Source organism: Bombina bombina, chromosome 4 (genome assembly GCF_027579735.1).
Source record: "Bombina bombina isolate aBomBom1 chromosome 4, aBomBom1.pri, whole genome shotgun sequence".
Classification (NCBI taxonomy): Eukaryota; Metazoa; Chordata; class Amphibia; order Anura; family Bombinatoridae; genus Bombina; species Bombina bombina.
In genome coordinates, this window is record NC_069502.1 from 1047398701 (window position 1) to 1047410936 (window position 12236).

At 38.3% G+C, this 12236-nt stretch overlaps 1 protein-coding gene across 3 annotated transcripts in view; it reads right to left on the reverse strand.

The window, feature by feature from the left end:
* Positions 1–888: 888 nt before the first annotated feature.
* SHLD1 (shieldin complex subunit 1) overlaps positions 889–12236 on the reverse strand; it is a 349116-nt gene continuing 337768 nt past the window's right edge. For all 3 annotated transcript variants that reach the window (XM_053712181.1, XM_053712182.1, XM_053712180.1), the window contains one exon: positions 889–1846. In XM_053712181.1, coding sequence (XP_053568156.1) covers positions 1356–1846 — 491 coding nt within the window. In that variant the 3' untranslated portion in view covers positions 889–1355. The remainder of the gene's footprint in view (positions 1847–12236) is intronic.

The following is a 12236-nucleotide window of genomic DNA, read 5'->3' on the forward strand; positions in this document are numbered from 1 at the left end:
ACTTGCACTAAATATAGTTGTAAAGAGACAGATTTCACATTAAATGAAGTAAGATAATGGTGCCAAAGTTTACCTTCTTGGTTATAGCTGTGTAATTTAGTGATCTGTGTTGATACTGTCTGGATTGGTGAAGAAATATGAGCAGGTGGTACCTGTGTTTGTGGCACATCTGAGAAAATATCTATTTGTTTTTGCTCAGGAAAAATGTCTAAGCTGGCCTGCTGGATACTGCACTGACCATCAGATCATTGCAGGACTTATAGAAATTTCCATAAATTCATTGCTATTTTCTTATTCTTCCATTTTCCCTCATCTAACCCTCCGGGCTTTAATATTTTTAAAACAAATGAAATATAATTCACCTCATAGGGTAGATCAACCATACAATGGGTAAATGAGCACAACAGGTGGTAATTTACTCACATGTAGGAAAGCACTAGATAGTGCACAACAAGCAGGCCGGATCCTTGGAGTTGCCAGGCAGACTTGTCTCCGGTTCAGGAACATGGCTCACCTCCAGTGGTAGTGCACTGCTGGTAATGTGTCCAAAATCACTCATAGGAGACTCTCACAGTTAAAAGAAATTAAGTGAAACGCTATCCATTAGCGCGATAGTGATATGAAGGCCTAGCAGAGGTAATAATAAAAACATTTATTAAAACAATAGCAACGTGTTTCTCGGTATCCCAGCACTGTTTCATCAGGCTCTATTGTATCATTGTGTGTGCTTATCTATAAATAAAAATTCTTTAATATGTGTAACCTGCCTTTGCGAGACCGCCTACTGCTCCATGTATTAACTATTGGATATTTCTATAAAAACTCTATATTGTTTAGACAGAGTGTTAATGGAAACTCAAAGGAAACAATATTTGAAAACACATATCATGCCATTGCTTTGTCAATTTTATTTATCAAACAAAAAATTCTCAGTCAAGTCAAAATTAAACGTTCATGATTCAGATAGGGTATATATGCTAATTTCTAAGCTGTTGAAGGCCATCTCTTATCTCAGTGTATTTTGACAGTTTTTCAGTTAGACAACGCTAGTTCATGTGTGCCATATAGATAACATTGTGCTTACTCCTGTGGATTTATGAGTTAGCACTGACTGGCTAAAATGCAAGTCTGCCAAAAGAACTGAGATAAGGGGCAGTCTGCAGAGGCTTAGGTACAAGGTAATCACAGAGGTAAAAAGTATATTAATGCAACCGTGTTGGTTATGCAAAACTGTGGAATGGGTAATAAATGGATTATATATATTTTTAAACATTAACAATTTTCAAGTAGACTGTCCCTTTTGGCTCAACTTAACAAATGCCTATTTTTTATAGTTGTGTAAAAAAATACAGTGTTTATTTTTCCTTTGAACTTTTAATAAAACGGATAACATCTTCGGATAAGCCAGGTATGGTCTTTGTATACTTAGATGACTGATCGTGTACTGGAGATGAGAAGACTGATTCTGTAGAATGGCTCTGTAGAATTTTAGGTCCATCTCTGTTTAAAATAATCCTTGCCACTTGAAGGTTACGCAATGAATACATATGTTGGTTTGCACGCAATTCCTCTATTTTCATAGAAATTTTATCCAAGACTGCCTTGCCAGAATCTTCTCTCTCATTGCAGGCTTTTTGAAAATGTAACTCATAAAAGTCATCCAGAATATTCCTTATTTCATTATCATCTGTAGCATGTTGTGGATTCTTACATTCTAATAAAGACTGGCAAAGGTTGCTTGACTTTGATGAATCAAATGAATTTCTTCGCAATGTAGACTTTAAAGAATGTCCAGAGACTTGATGCCTCAATTGGTTGCCATCTTCAAAAATATTTCCAGGGGATCCTATAAAATAATAAAATGTTAATAAGTATTATAATACTACCGCAATAAGTGATTTCTAAAATATACAATATACATTACGATAACATTTCAGTAAATAGTGATTGTTTGGAACACAAGAAGGGCAATGACAAAATTAAATGATTAGAATCCAATCGTGTGGACAATACTATACAAATAAAAATTCCTATGCATACACATACAGTAGCCATGTGTATATATTAAGCTTGTTAAGAATTAACCATTAGACAAGTTTTAAGTATAGAGAATTTACCACCATATATAGATCTTTAGCAGGACTGGATTTACAGCCCAGGTGCCTGTAGGCCCCAAATTCTGAAGCGCCCCTTGCACTCCACGTTCACTGTGTGCCAGCGACCTTAACTAAGATAACCGATGGCAGTGAAGAAACAGCATCTCCCCTAGCCCCATACTTTCATCAGGGGTAAGGGTATGAGAAGGTGAAATCCTGTTTTTAGTTTATAAAGAATACAGATATATTAAATTATAAAGACACATTACCAACTACAAACACAGCTGTGCTTATAGTTAGACGTCTATTTGTGGGGGCTACAAAAAAAATCATTCTTTAACACATCAATAATATGGTGCAGAGCCTATAAGAACATAAATTATTTTTATATATTAAACTAGTGCTAAAGCCCGTGTACACGGGCCATTTTTTGCAGTACAGCGGTCCCACCCCTTGCCCTCTCCCCCCTCTCTTTTGCTCTCTCTCCCCCCTCTCTTTTGCTTTCTCTCGACCCTCTCCTTTGCGCTCTCTCCCCCCTCTTTGGCTCTCTCCCCCCTCTTTTGCTCTCTCTCTCCCCCCTTTCTTTTGCTCTCTCTGCCCCCTCTTTTGTTCTCTCTCCCCCTTTCTTTTGCTCTCTCTGCCCCCTCTTTGGCTCTCACCCCCCTTTATTTTGCTCTCTCTCTCCCCCTCTTTGGCTCTCTCTCTCCCCTCTTTGGCTCTCTCCCACCCCCCTTTGGCTCTTTGGCTCTCTCTCAGCCCTCTTTGGCTCTCTCTCACTTTTGATGTCAGAGTAAGCACATGACTGCTGCTTACAAATGATAGAAAGTTCAGGAAGCAGCAGGCTTTAATATCAGAGGTCCTTTTGCTGAACGGGAACTAGTGGTTACCATTTTTTGCATCTCTTACTATGGTGGTTTCAGGAAGGCAATTTTAAGCTGACAGGTATTTATAATAGGCAGAGGCAGGCACCCCTCTATGGACGGTGCCTGTATGCACATGCCTACTCTTCCTAATTATAAACCCGGCCCTGATCTTTAGCAGGGGGCTATGTGTATAGAACCAATATAATAGCTGATATAGTTTCTAACACAGAGTACCGGATAGTTTCTTGGGAATTAACACAAAAGTAAAATAACATGAAAAATTTTCAACATACTTACTAATAACAAATCTTACAAACTGATAATACAATATTGTGTCATCTGTAAGATTCAGGGGCTGATAGTTATTTTCTCTTAGAAGTGAGTATGTAAGGGATTGTGTAGTATATTAGATTTGGATATGACAGACTGAGGAAACACCTCGGAATTTCCATATACTTCTATTGAAAATCTATTCTCAACAGAAAAAAGGGGGGGGAGGAGGTAATCCATCAATGATATATTAGACTAAAATGAACCTCAAGGATAACCCATATTCTCAAAAATGTAATTATAGCTGATACTCATCTTGCCCTACAGTCCCGGCCACTAACATCAAGGCAAGAGCCCAATATAACAAAATGAGAGCAAAAATGCAATGGGTTTGTACATCTCCTTTTTCCCAGGAATTATATATACAGTATATATAAATTTTCATTTATTCATACATACAAATAATCATTGAGGGACACAGAGTAGGTATAACATAGGAAGTAATAAAATAGTTCCTAAATAGCTCAAGCTATAAACTAAGATATATTAAGTTACTTGTTAAAGGATGGGATGTGAATTATATTATAGGGGGTTCGTAATGAGGGATATATTGATGGGTCTAAGTGGTTCAGCAGAATGCCCAAAATGTTAAGATGCGTTTAATATTAACCAGAAACATTGATTTGTTAGTAAAATATTCTATACTAGTCTGTGTATATGCACTAATAATACTCTTGCAAACTTTACAGTAAACTTTAAACTGCCCATCTGGCTCAAAAAGCAGAAAACACCCCCATTAAACATGTTTAGAACACCTTGAGTGTTAAAGTTACATAACAATATACTAATCAGGAACAAATCTTAAATCAAATCTCTTCCCAGCACAAACATCTAACTTAACTAGTTGTAGAACGTGCGTAAAAAGCCACTCTTGCAATTTCGCATGCGTGATAACCTATTCCCCCATAGAGTCAATAGAGCAAAAAATGCTACTCAAACTGATCGCATGTTCTTAAGTGCGCTAACTTGACATGAAAATATTAGTATTTCACATTCTAATGTCCTTCACATAGCAGAATGTGTTATATGTAGAAATATGTATTTATGAATAAATATATCATATATCTGATGGAATTTTGCTACAATATATATTTATACACACACATATATATATATATATATATATATATATATATATATACACACACACGATTATATATAGATATATATAGGAATATCTATTTATAAATACATAGAACATATTCTGCTAAGTGCAGAACAATGGAATGTGAAATATTTACAGTAAAATACACAGTATAACACTTTATTAGAAATTAATATTGCATAAATATTTCTTTACATGTTTTCATCTTCTTAGCTGTAAAGGGCTCCAATGCACTTATATACAGTCATGGCCAAAAAATATTGGCAACCCTGCATTTCTGTCAGATAATGCACCACTTTGCCCAGAAAATTGTTGCAATTACAAATGTTTAGGCATTCTCATGTTTGTTTCTTTTGTTTGTATTGGACTGACACAAAAAAGTGGAGAAAGAAAAGCGAAATCTGACATATTCCACACAAAACTCCAAAAATCGACTGAATTTTTTTTTATTGGAACCTTCTCAAATTTGTAAGAAATAATTGCATTCCAAGTTTGTTATGCTCCTGCAATTTGTAATTAAACTCACCTGTATCAATTAACAGGTGCTGACAATATAGAAATCACACCGGCAACGAGTTAAAATTGTGAAAATTTGACTCAACCTTTCTGTTGTATGTCTCTGTGTGCCACACTGAGCATGGAGAAGAGAAAGAGTAGCAAAGAATTGTCTGAGGATTTGAGAACAAAAATTGTGGAAAAGCATGGACAATCTCAAGGTTACAAGTCCATCTCCAGAGATCTTAATGTTCCTGTGTCCACTGTGTGCAACATTGTCAAGAAGTTTACAGCCCATAGCACTATAGCTAATCTCCCTGGACGTGGATGAAAGAGAAAAATTTATTAAAGATTGGAACTAAGGATTGTTTGAATGGTTAATAAAAAACCTACATCAACTTCCAGAAAAATTCAAGCTGACCTACAGGCCCAGGGTACAAATGTGTCAGCCCACACTATACGTCGCCATCTAAATGAAAAGGGACGCTATGGTAGGAGACCCAGGAGGACCCCACTGCTGACACAGAAACATAAAAAAGCTAGATTGGAGTTTGCCAAAACTTACCCGAGGAAGCCAAAATCCTTTTGCGAGAATTTGCTGTTGACAGAATAAACAACATTACAGCTTTTTGGTAAAACCCATCATTCTTCTGTTTTCAGAAAAAAAAAATGAGGCCTTTAAAGAGAATTAGAAAGGATAAAGTATGAGGCAATGTTAGCACCTCCCTTCAGGTGCTCGCTGCCAGCCCCAGTTTTCCCAAATCGTGTAAGAATCAGAAAGTGTTGGAAATGGCGGTGCTGTGTCACCTCCAGGGAACCAAGCTGCCCACGTCCTCTGAGTCAACCTTGTTGCTTTCACCTCCAAAGTAAAAGAGCTTACAATAATGTAGCAGATTGCAGACAATGTGGTAGGCGCACAAACTGGTTATACTCACAAGATTGCAGTTAAAATAAGCCTTTTATTAAAATCATCACAAAGCAGTGACGTGCAGTGAGGTCAGAGGCTGGTGAGGCACTAGATATGATACGCTGGAGAAACACATATACCACGGGCCGCAAGTACCCCCAACAGGGCAGGTTTTAATTGTAGCTGAACCAGTGCACAGGTGAAATAATCAGCTGATGGATGAGAGCAAGTTAGTAACCACTGTGTTACTGATCAGCTGATTACTTCACCTGTGCACCGATTCAGCTATAATGAAAACCTGGCCTGTTGAGGATACTTGCAGACCGTGGTTGAGAAACACTGCAATAAAGCACCAGCTCATCTGAAATGTGTTGATTACCTGGAGAATAAAGTACACATACTCTGCTCACATACCCATTCACACAATTCTGTGGCACGGTGCAAGTTACTAAGCAATTAGAATGATACACAATCTCTTCTCTACTCACAACTGTGTTGTAAAAAGAAAAATATGCCACAAATCCACTACTAGTTTCCTATTATGAGTGTAAGAAGCTGAAAAAGACATTGCATGCAGCCCTGTTCAATGGAGCATACACAAACTGCCCTTGCCTAACTTTTAGCCTTACAAGGAATTGCTATATTAAGTTTAAAAGGTGCCTAACCCAATACCAACAGATAAAAGCATGAAGTAAAAGTAATGCATATATCTAAAATTCAGCTCCAATACCAACAGATAAAAGCATGAAGTAAAAGTAATGCATATATCTAAAATTCAGCTCCAATACCAACAGATAAAACCTTGTAGTAAATGAATAAATAAATATATCTCAAATTCAGCTCCAATACCAGCTCAAATATATTAACCTCCTGCATTATATTACTCACTAAATAAAGGATCTTGCACTGCACTGTGCTAACTGCACAGCTTAAGTTAACCCATCTGCTACTGAGAAAATAAAGGCCAGAGCAATGTGTGCATGCCTGCCAACCTGTGAAAAATCAAATATATAATAGTGTACAAAAAGATTGTGTCAGGTACAAATAAAATGCAATCCAAGACTGATACCTATTGCAGTTTGCACTATTAGGCTATGTAGCTGAATGATTCCTAGTACCATAATTGGGTTAAATAGTTGAATAACCACACATTATATATAAACAAGTCTGTCTTAGTGTCTTAAACCTTATTTCTGTGGTAAAAACTAAAATTTAATTGCTCAGTAATGTCTCTGCAAGTCTTGCAGAGACATCACAGAGCAATTCAATTTTACCACAGAAATAAGGTTTAAGACTGGTTTTTTTATATATAATGTGTGGTTATTCAACTATTTATTAACCCAGTTATGGTACTAGTAGGAATCATCCAGCTACATAGCCTAGTAATGGAAACTGCACTAGGCATCATTTTTTGATTGATTGATTGTGTTTACACCTGCCACAATCTTTTTGTACAACATTATATATATATTTGCACAGGTTGGCAGGCGTGCACACATTGCTCTGGCCTTTCTTTTCTCAGTAGCAGAATGCAGATGCTGGGTTAACTTAAGCCTTGCCGTTTGCACAGTGCAGCATGTATTTGCAGATTTTGCACTGCCGGCTGCCCCACATAGCCCAACCCTGGTGGTGTAGTGTAAAAAAACACCAATAATTAACTTAGATCCTAGGCCTAGTCAACTACAAAGCAAACCTAGCAATGATTGCAATGCAATCAGTATTATTAACAAAGCGGCTCAGGCTATGGGTACTGGATGCCTACTGCCTATATGAGCTATAAAATATATTGCTCATATAGGCAGTATGCACACTATTTTATACAGTGCAAAAACAGACATTCTGGTTGAAATTGTGTCCAACAGAAGTGCAGTATATGGCATCATTATTGATATTTGTGAACCTATGTTTGAAATGCACCAACGTTAGGAAATGTAAGGGTTATACACAGGGCTTTACAGCTAATGATACATTTTGGTATCCACCCCATCCCACCTCTTTAAAATACATGATGTGTAATATAGTGATGTTATACTGGACATCCAAAAACTGCATCTACAAACAAACCTAGAAAGAAAATAATAAAACCATATACAGCACTTTATACTTGTCCCATGTGCTCTGTACAAGCCACACTTCTGAACTAGTTAGAATTAGTGGATACCATTTTCTCTTCTGTGACATTACTGTTACATTTGCTTATAAAACTTCCATCCTGACCCAAAACACTTTTCTTACATAGCATAACTCTTCATTACGCAAAAACTGGTCCCACTTGTCTTAAATAGTTGTATTCACACTGTGAATATTTATCTCATTATACCAGTACTGTTCCATTAGTTTGCTTTAACTTTGCAGGGCCCTGAACACCTTTCTATAATAATTTCTATCCTATTGTGTAATGGGAAGCACTAAGGTTGAATTCGCTTTTGTATCAGAAAAAAGTAATAAAGCAAATTATTTTATATTCTCTAAATGAGAAAAACATATAAAGCTGTTATGTAATAAAATCTTCATTTTGTTCTTGATTTATAAAGTATATCTAGCCATACCTGGTATATATATATATATATATATATATATATATATATACAAACACAATAAAAGAAAGTAATTTTGAAATTATGTTTCTCTAATATTCTAGTATTATTAGTTTCACATCTCTCCCAAATTATTTTATTTTAACTGTAAAATACATTTTAAAATGTAAAATGTTGACCCCCCTCAATAAAAAATAAATCTCTATAAACAGGATTAAGCTAATGTTCCTTGCTAATTGCTCAGGGGATTCTTTGTGGGATATAAGCAAATGCTTAATGTACTTATTGCTGATAATGCTGTTAACCAGCACTGCCCCATCACTTGCCCTGTCACTGGAGCAGTCAGCACAGACAATCCTATTTACACCTAGAATAGCCCCTTAATTAATACCCTCACTGTTGGTTTAGGTCTAATGTGGCTGTGTCTCCAAACACCCAGTGACCACATGAAAATTAGCACAGCCTTGTCTTTCCCTCCTGTGTGGGTATTAATTAAGGGGCTATTCTAGGTGTAAATAGGATTGTCTGTGCTGACTGCTCCAGTGACAGGGAGAGACTGTAGAAGAGAGAGGGAGGGGACTGAGAGAAGAGATGGAAGAAGGATGACCCTGTCACCTCTAGCTGTCAATGTTATCTCTCTCTATCTGCCGCTCACAAATGGTGCTCTGCTGACCAGACACCCAGAGGAGACACACTGAGCAAGCACAGCTCGGGAGGGTACGGCACAGGGGTCACAGGGTACTGGTAGGTGCGTAGCATGGTGACGGCAAATGCCTGTGAAGCCAAATGTTACGATCGCCATGATCGGAGGCATATGCAGAGATTTTAAGGGGGCAATGTCATCGGTGGGGAACAAGGGGGGAGGCAAAATGAAATATCAACCTACCTGACTGTGCTGCAGACGGCCATTGGAGTGTTAGTGACTCCTTCAAACAGAGGGAATATAAATATATACAATTAGGCTCACCAGTCTGGCAGCAACTGTCTGACTCTCACTAGCACCGGTTCCTCTCCCTCACTCAGTAGCACTGACAAGTGACAGGACGAACACTCAATAGCTACTACCTACTACAGTCACATAGTCACTGCTACTGACTAACACATGTGGGACTTACATCGGCAGGCACTTGAAGTTGCAGCAGCTCCCTCCAGCTTCTACTGTGTTCCCGCCAATGACACAGGCACGCCTCCCCAGCAGCGTTGATGCTGATTGGCTTGGATTAGAGCTCCATCATAGAGGCGGTTTTGAGAGCCGCCTCTATTGGAGCGTGGTATGGGCCCGGTAAGACACCACTGGGTGGCGCTAGCTCATAGTGAGCTAGGAAACAGTATCAGCACCCATGTTGCGCAATCAATGGAGGGCAGCAGAATGGCTCACTGCCTCTTAATTGCACAACATGGATGATGAAAGATGGGATTCACATCTGGTGGCGGGGGGGGGGGGGGTTGTAGGGGGGGCGTGGTCAATCTTTTTTTAAACCAAATTAGAACCAAAAAAATTAAAACCAAAAACACAACTTTTTTTTTTATCATAATAAAAAAAACATTTTTTCTGATTGGACAGGGGAGGCACTGCCTCCCTTGCCTCCTATTACTGCACGTCACTGTCACAAAGGTATCTTCAGGTGCAGCTTCAGGTTTTATTTAAAATACAGCTCAACACGTTTAGGCTAAAAGAAGCCTTTATTAAGAGCATAAAGTTAAAACAATTTCCCTACAGTCAAACATGGTGGAGGTTCACTGATGTTCTGGGGTTGCTTTGCTGCTTCAGGCACTGGATGTTTTGACTGTGTGCATGGCATTATGAAATCTGAAGACTAGCAAATAATTCTGTGGTGCAATGTAGGGTCCAGTGTCAGAAAGTTGGGTCTCTGTCAGAGGTCATGTGTCTTACAGCAGGACAATGATCCAAAGCACATGTCAAAAAGCACCCAGAAATGGTTTAAGACAAAGCGCTGGAGAGTACTGAACTAGCCAGCAATGAGTCCAGATTTCAATCCCATAGAGCACCTGTGGAGAGATCTCAAAACAGCAGTTGGGTAAAGGAACCCTTCCAATCTGAGAGACCTGGAGCAGTTGGCAAAAGAAGAGTGGTCCAAATTCCAGTAGAGAGGTGTAAGAAACTCATTGATTGTTACAGGAAGAAATTGAGTTCACTTATTTTTGTGTTACCAAATATTAAATTGAGGGTGCCAATAATTTTGTCAGTCCATTTTTTGAGTTTTGCGTGGAATGTGTCAGATTTGGCTTTTTTTTCCTCCACTTTTTTGTGTCGTACCAATACAAACAAAATAAATAAACATGAGAAGGCCTAAACATTTGTAATTGCAACAATTGTCTGGGCGAAGTGGTGCCTTATCTGACAGAAATGCAGGGGTGCCAATATTTTCGACTATGACTGTATATATGTCTATATTTGTCTACATATGTATTTATGTGTGTTTATATGTGTATATATGTCTGTAAATACATATATACACATATAAATACATATGTACACATATATATACATACAGTATATATATATATATATATATATATATATATGCCTGCCTCCAGAGCCGCCATTAGAGGTAAAAGGGGTGACTCCTGTCAGGTACCATGAGGCAAGCACAACTATTATTAAAAAAAACAAATTATTTTTTTCATTTTGGCAGCCACCAGAGGGTGCTACAGCGAAGTGCTATTGAGCACGGGAAATATCATTACAAGGAGTAAAGCATTAGCATTTGAGAGGATTTCTGAGTGTGCACTAAACCACTATGTGCAGTGTTAGACACAGACTTGGCCCTTCAGTTTGTACAGTGTGTGCCTGAGTCAGACGGCAGATCACTTTCATTAGCAGAGGAGGCAGGACTTAGTAAAAAGTAAATTTATGCTTACCTGATAAATTAATTTCTTCTATGGTACGACGAGTCCACGGATTCATCCTTTACTTGTGGGATATTATCCTCCTGCTAACAGGAAGTGGCAAAGAGCACCACAGCAGAGCTGTCTATATAGCTCCTCCCTTAGCTCCACCCCCCAGTCATTCGACCGAAGGTATAGGAAGAAAAAGGACAAACTACAAGGTGCAGAGGTGACTGAAGTTTAAAATAAAAAAATATAATCTGTCTTAAAATGACAGGGCGGGCCGTGGACTCGTCGTACCATAGAAGAAATGAATTTATCAGGTAAGCATAAATTTACTTTTCTTCTATAAGGTACGATGAGTCCACGGATTCATCCTTTACTTGTGGGATACAATACCAAAGCTACAGGACACGGATGAACGGGAGGGACAAGACAGATGCCTAAACAGAAGGCACCACTGCTTGAAGAACTTTTCTCCCAAAAATAGCCTCCGAAGAAGCAAAAGTATCAAATTTGTAAAATTTGGAAAAGGTATGAAGTGAAGACCAAGTCGCAGCCTTACAAATCTGTTCAACAGAAACATAATTTTTAAAAGCCCATGTGGAAGCCACCGCTCTAGTAGAGTGAGCTGTAATCCTTTCAGGAGGCTGCTGTCCAGCAGTCTCGCATGCCAAAGGGATGATGCTTTTCAGCCAAAAAGAAAGAGAGGTAGCCGTAGCTTTTTGACCTCTATGTTTTCCAGAATAGACAACAAAGAAGATGTTTGATGGAAATCTTTGGTTGCTTGCAAGTAAAATTTCAAAGCACGAACCATGTCCAAGTTGTGCAACAGACGCTCCTTCTTAGAGGAAGGATTAGGACACAGAGAAGGAACAACAATTTCCTGATTGATATTCCTATTAGTAACAACCTTAGGAAGGAATCCAGGTTTGGTACGCAAAACCACCTTATCAGCATGGAAAACAAGATAAGGCGAGTCGCATTGCAATGCAGATACTTCAGAAACTCTTCGAGCAGAAGAGATAGCAACTAAAAACAGAACTTTCCAAG